This window comes from Nerophis lumbriciformis, linkage group LG11 (genome assembly GCF_033978685.3).
Source record: "Nerophis lumbriciformis linkage group LG11, RoL_Nlum_v2.1, whole genome shotgun sequence".
Taxonomy (NCBI): Eukaryota; Metazoa; Chordata; class Actinopteri; order Syngnathiformes; family Syngnathidae; genus Nerophis; species Nerophis lumbriciformis.
In genome coordinates, this window is record NC_084558.2 from 1,754,467 (window position 1) to 1,776,519 (window position 22,053).

General features: G+C 38.7%; 1 protein-coding gene across 1 annotated transcript in view; it reads right to left on the minus strand.

Annotated features, from left to right (window-relative positions):
• mmp25b (matrix metallopeptidase 25b) overlaps positions 1-15,101 on the minus strand; it is a 67,324-nt gene extending 52,223 nt beyond the window's left edge. Inside the window, exons 1-6 of the mRNA XM_061967877.1 lie at positions 14,934-15,101; positions 13,007-13,236; positions 12,707-12,940; positions 3,258-3,340; positions 3,028-3,184; positions 2,852-2,925 (exon numbers count right to left, since the gene is read on the minus strand). Of these exons, the coding sequence (XP_061823861.1) occupies positions 2,852-2,925; positions 3,028-3,184; positions 3,258-3,340; positions 12,707-12,940; positions 13,007-13,112 (654 nt within the window). The 5' untranslated portion in view covers positions 13,113-13,236; positions 14,934-15,101. The remainder of the gene's footprint in view (positions 1-2,851; positions 2,926-3,027; positions 3,185-3,257; positions 3,341-12,706; positions 12,941-13,006; positions 13,237-14,933) is intronic.
• Between the last annotated feature and the right edge of the window lie 6,952 nt (positions 15,102-22,053).

A 22,053-nucleotide genomic window follows, 5' to 3' on the forward strand; every position in this document is an offset into this window, starting at 1 on the left:
ATAATAACAACATAACTAATACTAGTTTAATATTCAAGTCTCGAAATGTAAATGGAGTATTGTTGTCGCTTTTTGAATAGTTATTTATTGGATTTTATACGCAGAATAGAGGAGCTCCCATTGGCTCCACTGTAAGCAGACTTATATTTTATTATTTTATTATTTATTTTTTAGATTGTTTTTTTTCAAAGGGGACAATGCAATTTCATAAAACACATGACTACACATGGTTAAAAAAGCCAGAATTAGCCAGAAGGCTAGTTTTCATCTGTAGTCCCCTGGCCATGATGTAAAAAAGGCAGTAAAATTACAATTTAAAAGAAAAAGAAAGAAGGAGAGAGAAAAAGAAAAAAATAATATGATAAAAAATAAAATACAACATCACAACATAAAATTTATCTTAGCATCAAAACAGGCTCATCTTTTTGGACTGGCAGCTGTAGGCGTTGCTAAGCCACGTTTAAAAAAATGTTGTGAAGGCCTTGTAAGTTGTGACCAGTTTAACCTCCTCGGGTACTGAGGAGATGTATTTAAGTTTATTTAATCCTTGTGTGGTGTTCGGGTCTGTGGGACCCGTTTTCATTTTTTATTAAAAGAAAAATGATACAATTAATTAATTTTTCAAACTGAGACTCACTGACTTTGGCTCATTTTCTGTGAAGAACATATATCAGAATACATATTTAACGACCACACCCCCTACACATTTCTATTACATATAAGATGTCCGGGTCCACTGGACCCGGGGCTAATAGAAGTGTGGAAATTGATGTTCTGTGTACCACACACACACACACACACACACACACACACACACACACACACACACACACACACACACACACACACACACACACACACACACAGCAGGCCTAGACAGGAGGAGGACAGAGTGTAGGTACACAGAACATCAGAGGGTCAAATGTGCGAGAAAATGAGAGCAGACAGTGTTGACAAACAATGTTGCAACCTTGTGTGGGAACCGCAGGTGCAGAAACACAAAAGAAGAATCCCTGTGGGATGCAGAAACTGGCAGAGAAATTTTCCGTGCAACGTTCATATTGTTGTTACCCAGCCAGCGTTTGTGGGTCTGATGGACCCGTTGCATTTTGTGGCTTTTAATGCCTCATAATCAAACACTTTTTTTAAAATGTTGCTTATCATTCACAATCATTATGGGAGACATGAAAACGGATATATTTTTTAAAATGCATTCTAAATATTAACCCTTGTGTAATGTTCATATTGTTGTTACTCAGCCAGCTTTTGTGGGTCTGATGGACCTGTTGCATTTTGTGGCTTTTAATGCCTCACAATCAAACACTTTTATGTTAAAATACTGAACAGATGTTTACCTTATCCCAATAAACATCTGTTCAGTATTTTACTGAACAGATGTTTATTTATATTTTAACATGTTAAAATAAAAAATAAAATAAAATAATTTATATTTTAACATGTTAAAATACTGAACAGATGTGTATTTATATTTTAACATTTTAAAATAAAAAATAAAATAAAATAATTTATATTTTAACATGTTAAAATACTGAACAGATGTTTATTGGGATAAGGTAAACATCTGTTCAGTATTTTAACATAAACGTGTTTGATCGTGAGGCATTAAAAGTCACAAAATGCAACGGGTCCATCAGACCCACAAAAGCTGGCTGAGTAACAACAATATGAACATTACACAAGGGTTAATATTTAGAATGCATTTAAAAACATATATCCGTTTTCATGCCTCCCATAATGATTGTGAACGATACGATAAGCAACATTTTTAAAAAAGTGCAGTTCCCCTTCAAGCCCTATGAACCCTGCCTATCAATAAGCGAGAAGTGGTACTAATTAGCTAGTACTATGCCAATGTTTTAATGTCCTATGGCAGTGGTTCTCAACCTTTTTTCAGTGATGTACCCCCTGTGAACATTTTTTTTAATTCAAGTACCCCCTAATCAGATGAAAGCATTTTTGGTTGAAAAAAAGAGATAAAGAAGTAAAATACAGCACTGTGTCATCAGTTTCTGATTTATTAAACTGTATAACAGTGCAAAATATTGCTCATTTGTTGTGGTCTTTCTTGAACTATTTGGAAAAAAAGATTTAAAAACAACTAAAAACTTGTTGAAAAATAAACAAGTGATTCAATTATAAATAAAGATTTCTACACATCAACTTAAAGTGCCATCTTTGGGGATTGTAATAGAGATCCATCTGGATTCATGAACTTAATTCTAAACATTTCTTCACAAAAAAAGAAATCTTTAACATCAATATTTATGGAACATGTCCGCAAAAAAATCTAGCTGTCAACACTGAATATTGCATTGTTGCATTTCTTTTCACAGTTCTTTTTGACAGACATTTAAAAAAAAAATCTCACGTACCCCTTGGCATACCTTCAAGTACCCCCAGGGGTAGGCGTACCCCCATTTGAGAACCACTGTCCTATGGGGCTGTTCTCATTAAGCCGTATTAAATCTGCCTAGCAACAAGTTTGAATAGTAATGTGTCATGTTTTTCATTGGTCTATCGGGCAGTTATCATTGAGCCTCTATGAATTATTTGCAATTCCATAAATCCTCCTGCTGAGCTTGCTAAAAAGTACAAAATATGATTTCTATTAGTTTTATAATGAACCATAAATGATTGTTGCATGTGTGAAACATAAAGTGAGTTTGAAGTGGTTGAGTTATTTCTCATGAGTTGGGTTTCCACTAGAATTCAGGAAGTCAGGCTTAAAATTGCTGATTATTGGTTGTGTAAAAGTAGACGAGGATTATCGTAAGGTGTGCTCCCGGAGGATGTCGTGCTTTGCAAAGTGCTGATATAGGATGAATCTAACCTGGACTCCAGATGAGAAAACTGACAGCGAGCTGTAGCTGGGCAGCGACGACTCAGCCTGACTCAACATGGACCCTGGAGGAAAGTCGAGAGAAAAAAAAGGAGAGAATCCTTTGTAAATGATAAAACAGCGATATTGCAATGATGCTGTTTTAATGCAAATAGAATAGAATTTACCTGAACTGCTGCCGTGCTGCTGATGATAGACGGATGTGTTGAAGGAGGTGGTTAGGGGGGCTTGGTTCTGAGAACAGGAAGTAACACCTCCTGACCTCCTTTGGTTGCGCAGCTTCTCCTCCCGCCTCCACTTGGCTCTCCGGTTGGAAAACCACACCTTGGAGGGTTGATCTCATGTTATTCTACAAACAAGATAGAAATGAAAAGATGAAGGGGTCCAGCGTGCTCACCTGTATCCTGGCTTCAGGTAGATCAATCTTATTGGCCAGTCTCTCCCTTGCAAAGACATCTGGGTAATGTGTCCTTTCAAACTCTGTGAAGCAGATACAAGTCGTGCAGCGTTCAGTACAAGAATGCAAGAAAAAGAACCACATTTGCCTTGGGATAAGATTAATTTAAATCAGGGGTCACCAACGTGGTGCCCGCGGGCACCAGGTAGCAGAGGTGGGACCAAGTCATTGTTTTGCAAGTCACAAGTAAGTCTCAAGTCTTTGCCCTCAAGTCCGAGTCAAGTCCCGAGTCAAGACAGGCAAGCCCCGAGTCAAGTCCAAAGTCAAGACTGGAAAGTCTCAAGTCAAGTCCTAAGTCCTGCATTTTGAGTTTCGAGTCCTTTCAAATCCTTTTAACCACAGACTAATATATTAACACAGATTGTGTATGCTTTTCAAACGCTGTATTTATTTATTAAAACAAGTGCATTTTAAATTGCAGGAAAGAAAATTGTGCTGACATTGCACTTTATAATAGCACTATTAACCAGTCATTTTAAACATTAACTCATTCCTTTACAGAACAAACACATTGAAAAATAAAGTGCAAATGTACTTATTTGTACAAAAGTGTTAACATTGAAAAAACATGACATATACGTGAGCATAACAAAAAAGTTGTACTTTTTATATGTCAGGGCCCTATGCTGCATTGCATTTGCAAAAGACCAAATTAGCCAAGAGTCTGTCAGTCATTTGTGCACGATGGGGGCGTAGTATGATGCCACCATGGCTGAAAACTCGCTCCACTGGAGCACTGGAGGCAGGCACTGCCAAGACTCTCATGGCCACTCGGAACAGTGAAGGAAGAGTCTTCATGTTCAATGCCCAGAACAAAAGGGGGGGGAGAGTTGTTTTGGGTTGGTGCACTACTTGTAAGTGTATCTTGTGTTTTTTATGTTGATTTAATTAAAAAAAAAAAAAAAAAAAAAAAAATTATTTCTTGTGCGGCCCGATACCAAACGATCCACGGACCAGTACCGGGCCGCGGCCCGGTGGTTGGGGACCACTGAGGTAAACAACCAACAGTATGTCAGAAAGCTAGCTAAAACGGTACACACATTCATAGTATAGTATACATTTTAACTGACCTTTATTTTACTATTTTTGTCTTTTTTTAGGTGGCTAAAATACGCGGTGCTGCTGACCGCCGTCTAACGTTACGTGTGATATATTGACTAACGTAACCCTGCTTAAAAAAAATCACTGAACAAAAAGTATGAATAAGGTAGTGAACTGCAACAGATTCCCGTGTTTGCAATAACGTTATAACGTTAGCAGTGAGTTTACAGCCTCACTGATTTAACTACACAGCAAATAAAAGTCACGTTACTTAGCCAATAAACGTTATCTTACATTCAAAACTTACCGTTCTTTGTGCAACTTCAAATGCCGGACGAAGTTGGAAGTTGTTGCCTCTCCATCAGTCATTTTCGAACCGCATGTGTTGCATACTGCAAACCGTTTTGTGTTGACCACCTCGTAATTTTTATACCCAAACAAAATTATTTTAGGTATCATTTTTTGTTCACTGGCGTGTGGTTTGGACATGTCTTCTTCGTTGGTTGTCCTGCAATTTGATTGGATGAATGCTGTGTGATGAAAACAAAGTAGATCTAATTTGATTGGCTGTTGTACTGAGACCACACCAGCTGACACACGCAACGCTGATAGACAAGTACACAATGAAAAATACGGAGCGCTCCCGAATAACTTTTTCATCTTTGGGTTTTGGGGAAAGTAGCAAGTCACGTCAAGTCATGTCAATTCAAAAGGCTCAAGTCCAAGTGAAGTCACAAGTCATTGATGTTAAAGTCTAAGTCGAGTTGCAAGTCTTTTTACATTTTGTCAAGTCGAGTCTAAAGTCATCAAATTCATGACTCGAGTCTGACTCGAGTCCAAGTCATGTGACTCGAGTCCACACCTCTGCCAGGTAGCCCATAAGGACCAGATGAGTAGCCCGCTGGCCTGTTCTAAAAATAGCTCAAATAGCAGCACTTATGAGTGAGCTGCCTCTATTTTTTACATTTTATTTATTTACTAGCAAGCTGGTCTCGCTTTGCTCGACATTTTTAATTCTAAGAGAGACAAAACTCAAATAGAATTTGAAAATCCAAGAAAATATTTTAAAGACTCTTCACTAACTGACAAACAGATAACAGATTTGGTGTCCAGTTCAAAGTGTGACATGATTTATTTAAAAATCTGAGAGTTGACTTTTGTATTTTACAAGAGTTTTTATTTGTACAAACATGGTGCAAAGTAATTCATGATTTGTTAAAAAAAAAATGTTAGTGGCTAGCTAGTTAAAATGGGATATTGTGATTTGACAAGACTGTCTTAGAAGTGATCATTTGAAAATGTTCAATTTGAAAAATGTGCACTTAGAGAAAATATAAAAAATAAAGTGTTGCATATTGATATTTATCTGTTTCTATATATATTTATTGTGAGAAATCATTAAGATGATCAGTGTTTCCACAAAGATAAATATCATTAATTATTAATAATAACATAGAGTTAAAGATAAATTGAGCAAATTGGCTATTTCTGGCAATTTATTTAAGTGTGTATCAAACTGGTAGCCCTTCGCATTAATCAGTACCCAAGAAGTAGCTCTTGGTTTCAAAAAGGTTGGTGACCCCTGATTTAAATCATTACCTACAGTACGTGTTTTTTGTTTTTTTTTCAGTTTCCTGCATTATATCACTGTTGACTAATTAAACGTTCCGTGGGAAACACAAATCAAGGAGGCTGAGCAATGTATCCTTACAACCGTTTTTGAAATATTTATCTGTTGCACTTTGTATGAATTATAGATGGTGATGGAACATGCGGAAAGTTCAAATGAAGGGACTCAAGATGAGGAGCTGCCTAAGCATTTTTATTTCAAAGTGGGGCTCTGAAGTCCCCACAGGTTTTCTACTTTTGTCATCAACATTTTGGCTCCTAAAAAGGACATGGATTTTTTTATTTTTTTTATTTTTGTATTCGACCACACTCCCTGTATGTGACGATGTTATTTTAAAATGATCATCGACAAATGCAAACCTGCAAAAGAACCATTTTTGGTTCGTGGATATCATCGACATAGGTACACCCACACAATCTATACTGTAGCTACAGATTCATATGAAATATATGAAAGCTATCTTTACTACTAAAAGGCCAAAAATATGTCAACATGCACCCCTACTGTAATGCCTGTGCTATTACTTCTCTGACAAATACACCACATGGTGGTGTTCTCATTAATCAGGACTGACTTGAAGCATTCTCTACAGCAGACCTGGGCAAATTAAGGCCCGGGGGCCACATGTGGCCCGTTGAGCTTTTCAATCTGGCCCGCCGGACATTCCCAAGTAATTTTTTTAGATCTTTAAGATGGAAACTGTAGCTGCCATTATGATGTGCAGTGAATGACCGTAATTCTTCAACTATACAAAGTATTTCAATGGTTGGAATCTGTGCTTATGGATGATATACCAGTTACTATGGTAATCTAATTAGTTACTATGGTAATCTACGTCACAGCAGCTCAGACGAGGCACCAAGCAGTGTGGACGGGAAGCGTTTCCACAGACGCGGAAGGAGATTTTCACAACAAAGTTCTAAAACTTACTGATATATAGAATAGAATAGAATAGAAAGTACTTTATTGATCCCTGGTGTAAATTCAGCAAATATCAGACGTATCAGATTGTAGGTGGGTTTATTTTGTACCCATGTCACTGTTTGTTGCATTTCTGTTGCGTTCCACTTGATTGTCAAATATGTCTATCGAAAACGGTGTGACGTTCATATTTTGTCAATATTCAGTGTTTTATGGTTCATAGAAAAATGTAAAATTCCATTACGTTTTTTAAGGCGGTCTGTCATGACGTTTTTAGCATTCAGTCAGACATTATTGTGAGGTTTTGTATTAGTGTTCCTAAAAATAGATATACTAGCCCCCAGACACATTTTTTTCTCTAAATGTGGCCCCCCGAGTCAAAATATTTGCCCAGGCCTGCTCTACAGAATAACTTTAGGGTGTTGAACACAATTACCGACTAATCTGGTACACACCTATAGGGTGTCAAATTTGAGCAAGATTGGTTGCAAAACTTTGAAGTCATTTGTCTAATAATTATAAAACTTTGAGCACATCTGTGTTTCATTTTGAAGGGAGGCATTATTAAATCTGTTTCGTACAATTTGGTAATTTCCCATGTAGCCATTTCGCACATGCTTAACAAATCCATATTGCACACACCCCATAAATTAAGCCTGTCCGGCAAATTGTTCTAATTGGCTTGGTTATAATTGGCGTCTGTGTCAACACATGATTGTTATTGTGCCTCGGCCGTGCACTGAGGTCAGTGTACCTCATTAATGTCATTTGCACGGAGTGACCACACTGATACACTTCCACTCGGCTGCACAGTGGACATTGCGTCCTTATTTCGCTGGAGGGGCCCGCTGCAGCCATATCCAGTCAAGGGTGGGATTCTGATGCCTCTCTCTGGCTTTCTCTCTCTATGTGCATATGAGCAGACTTATCTTACTGCATAATGCAGTTGCAGTAATGATGCTTTATCAAAACTCTGTTTATGCAGCCAGGGGGCCTTTTTTTGGGAGAAGGTCCAATACTGTAGTCGTGGTCTTAATTTATCTTCAGGAGCGACCGGGGTTGATTGCTGGAAGTGTGATAATATGCTCTCACTGGACATTTAATTAGGGATGCCTGCACAATTTAATAACAGTACTCAAAGTGGTATTCAATTACCAATGTTCATTTTCTGGTTTTTGCCCAAAGAGACCTTTTCTAACGCCCAATTAACTTAATTTAGGAGAAAAAAAATATTATAAAATGCTCTCAGTACGATGTGGCGCATTGCTAAATTAGTACCAGACTTGAGTTGGATGTCACTCGATTGTGCATGTGTACCTAATGTTGCGGCAAGTATGTATATATCACGCTAGAAAAAGACAATAAGATGTGGGCCTTTGAACAATAGCATGCAATTCAAAAACATAACAGAGCATTACAATTTGTATACAGGTTTTGCAATTAGATCTCATTTGATTGTGTATGTGTACCTAATGTTGTGGCCAGTATGTACAATCACCCTACAAATACACAATAATATTTGGGCCTCTATACAAACTACTTGCATGTCAAAACAATATTGGATCATAAATAAATAAAAACCTGAACACAATTATCTTTATTTTTTATTCAGGTCTCGTATTACATCAAATTTGATTGTGCACGTGTGCCTAATGTTGTTGCCAGTATGTATAATCACCCTACAAAAAAAATTGGGCCTTCATATAAACTACTCGTAAGTCAAACTACATTAGATTGCAATTTGACAAAATTGAGCATTATATTTTTTTTTATACAGGTCTTGTTTTACATCTCATTTGAATGTGCATGTGTACCTAATGTTGTGGCCAGTATGTACAATCACAGTTTGAAAAAAACAATACAATTTGGGTCTTCACACAAACTACCTGGAGGTCAAACAACATTAGACTGTAATTTAAAATAAAAACTGAGCATTAATATATTTTTTAATACAGGCCTTCAATTATATCACATTTGATTTTGCGTGTGTACTGTGATGTTGCGGCCAGTATGTAAAATCACACTAAAAATAGACAGTACAATTTGGGCCTTTATATAAACTGCCTGTAGGTCAAAACGACATTAGACTCAAAAATACAACTGAGCATTATTATCTTTTTTGATAAAAGTCTAGTATTAGATCTCCTTCGATTGTGCATGTGTACCTAAAGTTGTTGGTTGTTGTAAAAACTATCGTACAATAAGACAATATGATTTGAGCCTTCAGACGAACTACCCGCAGGACAAAACAACATTAAAATCCAATTTAAAATCAAAACTGAGATGTATTATCTATTTTAATACAAGTCTTGTATTAGATCTCCTTCGTTTGTGCATGTGTACCTAATGCTGTGGCAACTAGGTACCATCATAGTGCGAAAAGACATGATCTGGGTCGTCACGCAAAACTACCTACAGGTCAAAACAACATTAAAATCCAATTTAAATGAAAAACTGAGATTTATTATCTATTTTAATACAGGTCTTGTATTAGATCTCGTTCGATTGTGCATGCGTACCTAATGCTGTGGCCAGTAGGTACCATCACAGTATGAAAGGACAAGATTTGGGTCGTCACGCAAACTACAAGCAGGTCAAAACAACATTAGACTGCAATTAAAAAATTAAAATTAAAGGTTGTAATCTTTTTTAATCTCATTCGCCTGCAGTCTGTTCCCCTTAACATAGGGCGATCCAAACTTTTTCCACATCATAGTAAAAGGATGCAGGGGCCATCTTTCAGTTTCAGTTTCAGTTTCAGTTTCAGTTTCAGTTTATTTCGAACATGCATACGATACAATGTAATGCAGCACACAATTCCAGTTGTTTTACTACAGCACATCCGAAAAGGAGTAGGAAGAAGCAGAGCTTATTTAATCCTACCCCTTTTCATACCACAGCAATTGTATCCAATTTCCTTGTTCTCTGTAACAGAACAGTGAACAAATATATAATAAATAAATAATATACCATAGTAAGCATAGAAATATTAAATACTTAAATAATCTTTGTCTCAATAAAAAAAAAAATAATAATAATATTTTTTTTTTCAAGATGTTCCTCATAATTCCTGTTCTGTGTACTTTGTGAACACTCGTAGTTTGAACAGTCTCTTAAAGTGAATCATTTTGGTGCTTTGTTTGATTGATTTACTTAATCCATTCCATCATTGAATTCCACATACTGATATACTAAAGGTTTTAAGTGTTGTACGTGCATACAAATGTTTTAAATTAGATGTTCCTCTAAGGTTATATTTCTCCTCTTTTGTTGAGAAGAATTGTTGTGCATTCTTGGGTAGCAGGTTATAGTTTGCTTTATACATCATTTTAGCTGTTTGCAAATGCACCAAATCATTGAATTTAAATAATTGTGATTCAATAAATAAAGGGGTTGTATGTTCTCTATATCCAACATTATGTATTATTCTAATTGATCTTTTTTGTAACACAGTTAGTGAATGAAGTGTACTTTTGGACTAGACTTCCTTTTTATTGTCATTCAAATTTGAAATGTGAACTTTACAGCACAGATAATTTTGTTACATAAGCTCATGGTAGTGCAGGATAAAAAAAAAAGCAATAAGGTGCATGTATATATATATATATATATATATATATATATATATATATATATATATATATATATATGTCTTAATAAGGTTATCCAAAAAATAGTGCTCGATACCGTAGTAGAGCGCAATATATGTATGTGTGGGAAAAAAAATCACAAGACTATTTCATCTCTACAGGCCTGTTTCATGAGGGGGGGTACCCTCAATCGTCAGGAGATTTTAATGGTAGCATTCGCATACCATGGTTTATATAGGAAACTGTTTATTATTTACCATCCAGACCTGTCATCCCTCAACAAGCGCAGCGAAATTGTAACAACATGCCGCCATAGACGGAAACACCTCCTAGGTAACACATGAGCCAATCACCACGCCCCTAGGCCAGCCTGTACCCACCCACTCTGTGCCCTATATAAACCATGGTATGCGAATGCTCCCATTAAAATCTCCTGACGATTGAGGGTACCCCCCCCTCATGAAACAGGCCTGTAGAGATGAAATAGTCTTGTGATTTTTTTTCCCCACACATACATATATATATATATATATATATATATATATATATATATATATATATATATATATATATATATATATATATATATATATATAAAATATATATAAATATACATATAAAATAAATAAATATATATAAATATATATAAATAAATAAATAGATTACTGTACAGATAAATATATGGCACTTTTTCAGCGAGTTAATCCATTTTGGCGGGAGTTGAGGGGATAATTTAATTATGATGCGTTCAAGAGTCTTACGGCCTGAGGGAAGAAGCTGCTACAGAACCTGGAGGTTCTGATTCGGAGGCGGCGGAACCTCTTTCTAGAGTCCAGCAGTGAAAACAGTCCTTGGTATGTCTCTGCAGATTTTCTGAGCCCTGGTCGTTTCCCCATATTTCTACACAATAACTCAGATATGGTAACACTAGCGAGCAGTAGAGAATATGAAGTGATTTTTGGTCCGGAACATGTTTTGCTTTATTCATTATTGGCGTGTTTCTTGCTACTTGTATATTTTTTTACACGATATTTACAATTCATTTGAGTTGTTTCCCCATATTTCTACACCATAACTCAGACATGGTAACCCTAGTGAGCAGTGGATATTTATCACCTTAGCTTAATTGAGCACAAATCCGAATCAATGTAGGTCAAGATATGTTTGTATAATTTTATGACTCAGATTTTAAATTCGAAAAACAAATCAGCAGCGTCGTTCAAAAAAGCTTTTATCAATTACGCCAAATAGCGAAAGTGAAACCGCTTCTATCAAGACATGATCTTGAGAAATTAATCCACGCTTTTATCTCGACTCGTCTTGATTATTGTAATGCCCTGTATGTTGGCATTAGCCAGGCCTCCCTCGCCCGCCTGCAGCTCGTGCAGAACTCTGCTGCTCGTCTGCTAACACAGACCCGCAGACGTGAGCACATCACCCCTATTTTAGCGTCCCTTCACTGGCTCCCTGTGCGTTACCGAATACATTTTAAACTCCTTTTATTTGTTTTTAAATGTCTAAACAACCTCGCGCCAACCTATCTCTCCGACCTCCTTCAGCCTTACTGCCCCACCCGATCCTTAAGATCAGCCGATCAGCTGCTGTTGACGGTCCCCGACACAAGGCTGAAGCTTAGAGGTGACAGAGCTTTCGCCGTTGCTGCTCCCAAGCTCTGGAACGACCTACCCCTGAGTGTTAGACAAGCCTCCTCTCTTCCTGTTTTTAAATCTCTCTTAAAAACATACTTTTATTCCATGGCTTTTAACACTGAGTGATATCCATCCTGCAATGGCGCCCCATAATACACCTGCTGTGATCCTGTTTTTATGTTTTTATTAATTCTATTTTAATTATTTATTTTTTATCGTGTTCTGTTTGTGTTGTGTTGTGTTTGCTCGGTACTCGCTTTATCTTTGAACCTGCTCATTGTACAGCACTTTGGCTACCCCTGTGGTAAATTTTAAATGTGCTCTATAAATAAAGTTGATTTGATTTGATTTGAATTTATCTAAAAAAACAGCAAACAGCTTTCAGTCGCCTGACATTTCAACTTTTTAATAATGGAGCTTTATTTCTTTTGGGGGCGCAAATAGCCTCCAGGCAGCACTTTGGAGGCCCTTGCCTGAAGCCAATGCAACACGCTGTGAGTCAGGACGAGCCGCCTGACCGTAAAGCATGATAGCGACGTTTGCGTGCTGTGTCCTGACCTTTCTCCAGCGCCTCGATCTGCTCCTGCGTGAAGCTGGTGCGGTTCCTCTGCAGCTTCCGCTTGAGCTGCAGCCTCAGTTGCGACTCCTCGCCCTCGTCCCTCTCCACGGGCACGCCTCCCCCTCGGCCTGGGCCTCCTCCTCCTCCTCCTCCTCCTCCTCCTCCTCCTCCTCCGACTCCTACCGCCTCACCTCCCATGCCGCCTTCCGTATCCAGCAGGCAGCCCTCGGACACTGGGTGGAAAAAAAATGGCCGTGGTGAAAAGTCCTTTTCAAGCGTCTCTTGTAAAAAGGTCTCACCTGTGCTGTGTTGAGTCTGTACACCGGTGGGGTCATGGTACCAGTTGTTAGGCCCGCTCCAGTTAGAGCCACTCTGCAGGTTGAGCATGGTTAACTTCTCATACATACTACAAGTGTCCCGACCACCATGGAGAGCAAAGCAGCAGTCCTGCCGTGTGTGCGTGCTCGCCCCCTGTTTACTGTCACTTTGGGCTCCTGGCGCCGTCCCTTCGATCCTCCGACTCGTCCTCCTGCAAGGGGGCAGGGGGGGGGGGGAAGGAGCGAGGACGACGACAAGAAGGAGGAGGGGTTCATATCGCATGAGTTCACACATGGTCGGCATTGTGGCGAATTAGCCTCATGATGGCAGACAGAAATGGAGTTAGTTACATGCCGGCTGTCATAGCGTGTGTGTGTGTTATACATTGGAATGCTGGTATACCTTTGGGAGCCAAGGTACATTAGAAGCCACTCTGGAAGCCATGACATTTATTATGCTACTGGCTTTTAGCTTTGCTGATAACGCCCGGCGTGCACGGTAGACATCCATTAGGGTTCGGGTTAGAAGAACTCCGCATAAAATGGTGGCGAAAGTCAACACTCATATCATTGTTTGCGTCCAAATTCAACACACTTCCGTCTCGTCGTATCTTTACCCGATGTTTTAGATGCTTTAGATCAGGGGTGTCCAAAGTGCGGCCCGCAGCTAATTGTTTACCGGCCCGCCACACATTCTGGAAATGCTATTGCAAAAATAAAATAAAAAAACATTTAAAAAAAGTGGCCCTGTGATGAGGTGTCGACTTGTGTGCACCCCGCCATCCGCCCGAATGCAGCTGAGATAGGCTCCAGCACCCCCCCGTGACCCCAAAAGGGACAAGCGGTAGAAAATGGATGGATGGATTAAATGAGGTGAAATCTAACTAGAAAAAGTTGCAATGTTGACACAAAGCTGTCATGCAGGCTGTTTTTTTTTTCTTGTGTCTATCTTTATTTTTCTGTTTTTGCCATTGCTCAAAAAAAAAAAAAAAAAAAAATCTATGTTATATTGAATTATTGACCTATTCAAGGCTCCAATTATTTAAAATATTTCATTTTAAAATGTTTTATGTGGAAAATATTACATACATTGTGTGGTTGCCATATAAATACATCAATGTTTTCTTTGACAAAAGAGCATAAAACAAACAAAATAATAGTTCAAATGTAAAAAAAAAAGGATGTCGTTGTGGCTTGTGCAGCCCTTTGAGACACTTGTGATTTAGGGCTATATAAATAAACATTGATTGATTGATTGATTGATTGAAAATCGACAGATATATCTGACGTTGATCTTGTAATTTAAGTGTTGAAAGTAAAACAAAAACTAATATAAATGTATCACTTTATGAGTGGGGGACCTTTTGGTTCCCAAATATATTTAGTGGGATTTTATTTAACTTCACTGTGATTACTCAAAAATATTAAAGAATTAAAATCAATGGTGTCCTGCATTATTGATCTTTTAGAGCTCTAATTACTAAATACCGCATATTTCAGTTTTACTTTAAAAAAACAAAGTTGTCTTTGACAGAAAAGACATACAACCTTTTTTTTTATGACTTTATATCAACCTGAAGTTGATTATAGAGACTGTACGCGTTAAATAAATTTAAAACATAATAATTTGACTTATTTTTTACATTTTAATAACTGAAGTAAAGGTAAAAAAAAAATATCTATGTATTTTGTTACGGTTTGAATGAAAAAGATCAAAATGGCCCCCGCATGCTTTAATTTTTCCGTGTGCGGCCCTCAGTGGAAAAAGTTTGGACACCCCTGCTTTAGATAGAAGGACGGCGGTGTTGACTTTCCGGCCGAATGTCAGCGACCCCAACATGGACCCGTTTTCCCAAAATCACAGCGTTGAACTTATCATACGACAGAAAAGAAAAAGTTTGCAACTTACAATGAGTGTCAAGGCGAGGGGCGTCCCGCGTCTACCTTGATGACCCTGATCCCCCCGCGTCCCCCTTGTTCTCCAGCTTTGTTGACAATACCGTGTGCGAACATGCGAGGGTGCAGAGGAGAGAGACGGAAGGGAGTGGAAGAGGGCGGCGGCGGCGGGGAGGGGAGGGTGCTCTGGAGAGAAAATGCGTCTGCGGGCGCTCTTGTCCTCGGAGCGATGGCGAGGGAGAGAGAGAGAGAGGGATGGAGAGAGAGAGGGAGGGAGAGGGCCACCGAGGGGTGACAATGTGAGTCAACATCAGTGTCAAGTTTGAACTTAATGCCAGCAAGAGGAGGAGGTGGGGGGGGGGGGGGGGGGGCGCACACAGAGTCCAGCATGAGGCGCACATAATGGAGATAGAGCAATGATGAATACATGATGGGGTCACATTTTAAACACATCATGTCAATATAGTTGGAGGAGAATGAATACTGAATCAGAAAATCTTTATCTTATTTTTTTCCAAACTACAGAATCCTTAAAAGGGAACATTATCACAATTTCAGAAGGGTTAAAACCATTAAAAATCAGTTCCCAGTGGCTTATTTTATTTTTCGAAGTTTTTTTCAAAATTTTACCCATCACGCAATATCCCTAAAAAAGCTTCAAAGTGCCTGATTTTAACCACCCGTCCATTTTCCTGTGACGTCACATAGTGAAGCCAACTCAAACAACATGGCGCATAGAACAGCAAGATATAGCGACATTAGCTCGGATTCAGACTCGGATTTCAGCGGCTTAAGAGATTCAACAGATTACGCATGTATTGAAACGGATGGTTGTAGTGTGGAGGCAGGTAGCGAAAACGAAATTGAAGAAGAAACTGAAGCTACTGAGCCATATCGGTTTGAACCGTATGCAAGCGAAACCGACGAAAACGACACGACAGCCAGCGACACGGGAGAAAGCGAGGACGAATTCGGCGATCGCCTTCTAACCAACGATTGGTATGAGCATTATTATCTTTTTTGATAAAAGTCTAGTATTAGATCTCCTTCGATTGTGCATGTGTACCTAAAGTTGTTGGTTGTTGTAAAAACTATCGTACAATAAGACAATATGATTTGAGCCTTGAGACGAACTACCTGCAGGACAAAACAACATTAAAATCCAATTTAAAATCAAAACTGAGATGTATTATCTATTTTAATACAAGTCTTGTATTAGATCTCCTTCGTTTGTGCATGTGTACCTAATGCTGTGGCAACTAGGTACCATCATAGTGCGAAAAGACATGATCTGGGTCGTCACGCAAAACTACCTACAGGTCAAAACAACATTAAAATCCAATTTAAATGAAAAACTGAGATTTATTATCTATTTTAATACAGGTCTTGTATTAGATCTCGTTCGCACACAGAGTCCAGCATGAGGCGCACATAATGGAGATAGAGCAATGATGAATACATGATGGGGTCACATTTTAAACACATCATGTCAATATAGTTGGAGGAGAATGAATACTGAATCAGAAAATCTTTATCTTATTTTTTTCCAAACTACAGAATCCTTAAAAGGGAACATTATCACAATTTCAGAAGGGTTAAAACCATTAAAAATCAGTTCCCAGTGGCTTATTTTATTTTTCGAAGTTTTTTTCAAAATTTTACCCATCACGCAATATCCCTAAAAAAAGCTTCAAAGTGCCTGATTTTAACCATCGTTATATACACCCGTCCATTTTCCTGTGACGTCACATAGTGAAGCCAACTCAAACAAACATGGCGCATAGAACAGCAAGCTATAGCGACATTAGCTCGGATTCAGACTCGGATTTGAGCGGCTTAAGAGATTCAACAGATTACGCATGTATTGAAACGGATGGTTGTAGTGTGGAGGCAGGTAGCGAAAACGAAATTGAAAAAGAAACTGAAGCTATTGAGCCATATCGGTTTGAACCGTATGCAAGCGAAACCGACGAAAACGACACGACAGCCAGCGACACGGGAGAAAGCCAGGACGAATTCGGCGATCGCCTTCTAACCAACGATTCAATCAATCAATCAATCAATCTTTATTTATATAGCCCTAAATCACAAGTGTCTCAAAGGGCTGCACAAGCCACAACGACATCCTCGGTACAAAGCCCACATACGGGCAAGGAAAAACTCACCCCAGTGGGACGTCGATGTGAATGACTATGAGAAACCTTGGTGAGGACCGCATATGTGGGTAACCCCCCCCCCCCCCCTCTAGGGGAGACCGAAAGCAATGGATGTCGAGTGGGTCTGACATAATATTGTGAGAGTCCAGTCCATAGTGGATCCAACATAATAGTAAGAGTCCAGTCCATAGTGGGGCCAGCAGGACACCATCCCGAGCGGAGACGGGTCAGCAGCGCAGAGATGTTCCCAGCCGATGCACAGGCGAGCGGTCCACCCCGGGTCCCGACTCTGGACAGCCAGCACTTCATCCATGGCCACCGGACCTGTGCCCCCCCCCCCCCTCAAGGAAAAGGGGAGCAGAGGAGAAAAGAAAAGAAACGGCAGATCAACTGGTCTAACAGGGGGGCTATTTAAAGGCTAGAGTATACAAATGAGTTTTAAGATGGGACTTAAATGCTTCTACTGAGGTAGCATCTCTAATTGTTACCGGGAGGGCATTCCATAGTACTGGAGCCCCAATAGAAAACGCTCTATAGCCCGCAGACTTTTTTTGGGCTCTGGGAATCACTAATAAGCCGGAGTTCTTTGAACGCAGATTTCTTGCCGGGACATATGGTACAATTGGTATGTGTTTGTTGGGCATTAAAGGAAACTAACAACTATGAACTAGGTTTACAGCATATGAAATACATTTGGCAACAACATGCACTTTGAGAGTGCAGACAGCCCAATTTCCATCAATTAATATATTCTGTAGACATACCCTCATCCGCGCTCTTTTCCTGAAAGCTGATCCGTCCAGTTTTGGAATTGATGTCAGCAGGCCAGGGAAGCTAGGGTCGATATTCTTCTCTTGATCATCTTCGGTGGCAAAAGGGACGGTGTGAGCCGAGACATCCAGGGGGTTTAGCTCGCTCGTCTGCGGGAACAAACTGCCGCCATTGCTTGCCGTGCTACCGAGGTCCTTTGTCCCTGAATTGCTCACACACTCCGGCAGATTCAATGGGGGTCTGGCGGCAGATTTCTTTGACTTTACCGTTGGAAATGCATCTGCTTTGAGTGTCGCAGGATATCCACACATTCTTGCCATCTCTGTCGTAGCATAGCTTTCGTTGGTAAAGTGTGCGGAACAAACGTCCAATTTCTTGCCACTTTCGCATCTTCGGGCCACTGGTGCAACTTGAATCCGTCCCTGTTCGTGTTGTTACACCCTCCGACAACACACCGACGAGGCATGATGTCTCCAAGGTACGGAAAACAGTCGAAAAAACGGAAAATAACAGAGCTGATATGACTCTGTGTTTGTAATGTGTTTGAGAAAATGGCGGATTGCTTCCCGATGTGACGCCACGTTGTGACGTCATCGCTCCGAGAGCGAATAATAGAAAGGCGTTTAATTCGCCAAAATTCACCCATTTAGAGTTTGGAAATCGGTTAAAAAAATATACGGTCTTTTTTCTGCAACATCAAGGTATATATTGACGCTTACATAGGTCTGGTGATAATGTTCCCCTTTTACAACAGCACTAGGAATGGTACTTCAGTGTAACGTCTATCCAGCGTTGAAGTATGGTCAGTAGCATCAGACATGAAAGAACCCTGGATGGACAAACCGAACAACGAGGAGGTTCGGCAAAGAGCTGAGAGAAAGTTGGTAAAAGTGATGGCCAATGAGGTTCTTAGGACATGTGATCAGAAAAAGGTGGTATGGAAAATATAGAGGGAAAGAAGGGTAAAAAGGTAATGGATCCTATTGGTGACTGGCTATAGCAGAAGGAGGCATACAGTAAAACATCACAAAGTGGAGTTTGTTGAGAAAACACAAAACAGGAATTTGTGGCATTCCATGATCACCATATATATTGGGATGTATATTAATCGCTATATAGGGATTTTTTTTTATTTTTTATTTTTTACTGATATAATTCTATGCATGATCTGAATGTGGGTGTGAATCTAGTTCATTTATTTTATATTGTTTTTATATTGGTTTTATATGTATTTATTTTTTGTTTTTATTCAGTCATTGGTGGAGCTAAGGATAATATTTGAATATCCATCCATCCATTTTCTACCGCTTAATCCCTTCGGGGTCGCGGGGGGAGCTGGAGCCTATCTCAGCTACAATCAGGCGGAAGGCGGGGTACACCCTGGACAAGTCGCCACCTCATCACAGGGCCAATATTTGAATATTGTTTTTAATATTGTTGTGCAGCACTTTGGAAACATTTTGTTGTTTGAATGTGCTATATAAATAAAGTGGATTGGATTGGATTGGATTGAATGTTGTCTATCTGTGTTGGCCCTGCGATGAGGTGGCGACTTGTCCAGGGTGTACCCCGCCTTCCGCCCGAATGCAGCCGAGATAGGCTCCAGCACCTCCCCCCCCCCGCGACCCCAAAAGGGACAAGCGGTAGAAAATGGATGGATGGATGGGATTTAATTAAAATTAATTTAGTTTAGATTTAGATTAGTGCTATCTTGTCATTTCTAATAAAATCAGGTTGCACACACCAGCGCAGTTTTATTGTCCTGCAATTGACATATTTGGGATTTATTTTAAACATGCACTACAGAATATTTATCCCATTGTCATAGTTAAAAATAAATGAAGAACATAGTTTATTTCAATTTATAAGTAGTGCAACTTGCTCAGAAATTATTTCCTTTTGATATTTCACTAAATTATAAATAAAATATATTTCACTAAAATATCAATAAATTATCGTGTTCTGTTTGTGTTGTGTTGTGTTTGCTCGGTACTCGTTTTATCTTTTAACCTGCTCATTGTACAGCACTTTGGCTACCCCTGTGGTAAATTTTAAATGTGCTTTATAAATAAAGTTGATTTGATTTGATTTGATTTAAATTAATTTTATTTACTCTACTTGTTATAATTCCACAAGGGGAAATTCACTCTTTTAACTGTAAAATTTCATTTTAATTAATTTGTAGTATTATTAACATAGCACTCATAATACACAACAGTTTATTGCAGTTTTATTGTCTTGCAATTGACATAGTTGGGATTTATTTTAAACATGCACTACAAAATATGTATCCCATTGTCATAGTTAAAAATAAATAAAGAACATACTATATTTCAATTTATAAGTAATGCAACTTGCTCAGAAATTACTTCCTTTTGATATTTCATTAAATACATTGTATTTTCTCTACTTGTTATAATTCCACAAGGGGAAATTCACTTTTTAACTGTAAAGTTAAATACTAATGGACTAATATTTATAGTATTATTAATACAGCACTCATAATACACAACAATAATTTATCCACTGCATGAGTTTAAGACAATGTGTACATAATTAAATTAGATTATATTAGATCAAATTCTCAATAAAAACAGACATATTTATATAAATCTAACAATAACTGACTTATATGAGGTTGAATGGTTTAAATTAAAGACGATTTGCTACAGTAAATGTATGTTATTCTGTGTTTGTTTGGCCTTCACCTCATCTTTAATTAATGAGCAGGTGTTTATTGTGTGCGTGACTTCATTCATTTAAGTAAGCAGGCGCAATAGTAAAAGACACTGCAGGGTAAAATAGCAAATAATAATAATAATAATAATAGTAAAAATAATAAACGCTTTGCTTTGGCACATCAGTGTCCAGTCAAAGCCAGGAACCACAAACAAAGGAACCAGGCTGAAGTAGCACCTACTTAAACTTGGCCACACACACACACGCGCACACACACCCACACACACACACGCACGCACACAAACACAAAGGCCTGATGTGAGGTGCAACTAATGACGCAGGTATGACGGTATGTATGCAGCATCAAGCAGTGCGGTTTAAATATATCTCTTAGCTGGAAGATGGAGGCAGAGGCTAGAGATGGAGGGAGCCAAGAGGAAGTATGTGACTTTGGGGTGGGTGCAGGGGCTCAGGGATGGGGAGGGTGCCAGCTTGTTTTATTTCCGGTTGACAAGACTTTGCGCTCCCTTTCTCTCTGTCGCTCCCTCTCTCTTTCATACTCGCCTATTCTTTCTACGCCTCTGCACCCCACCCCACCACCATTGCTATCCTCCACCTCTTTCTCAGAGGTTCATCACGTTCGCAGCCTCTTAAAGAATCAAGACTCTCTCATATCAGATAACATTACGCCATTGTTTCTTTAGTTGTTTCTTTCAACGCTGTTGTATACACTTGACACTTGACCTTAAGCTTTATGGCTCAACCAAAGTGTAATAATGAGCTCTATATGTGGCTGCATTTGATCTACTAAAAGTGCTCTTAAACCTGCAGACTGATGTGCATGTCATTGCATATTTTATGCAAACATATGTTTCACCAAGGAGGTTATATTTCTTAATGAGTTAGATGGTTGATGCAAAAAAAAAAAAACTCTCACATGTTGGTGCTGATATTGGTAGATTAAGGGGGGACAAGTCATATCCTGGAAATGCACCTTTATCTGGATTTTCACAATTGTTTTTCCTTATCAGAGCGAAAGTACCACAAATGACATTCACATTCATCTAGATCACAGGTGTTAAACTCAAGGCCAGGGGGGCACATCATTTTAATTGGCCCGCGAATGTATTCGTTCTTTACATTTTGACAGAAAAAATATATGTACTGCATGAAATTGCATACATTTTATACTTTTATTATCAACCAATCCTGCCTCAAATATTATATTATATATCTTATGTATTTATTTATTTTACCTTATCTATTCATTTATATATTTTTAATATATTTTGTTGGATTGAATCTATGTTTGCATATATTCGTGTGTGTTTATATCTGTTGTAGGCACTAGGGAACAATGACCTTGGGAACTGAGTAGGTGGGTACTGTAAGGGTATTGAAGATTAGTAATTGATCTTGGGTTTATTATGTTATATATTCTAAAATGTGCAGATGCCTCAACTTGTTGTTGCCATGATTCACTATGCTGTACAGTTTGCAAAATTCAATACAAACATATATATTTTT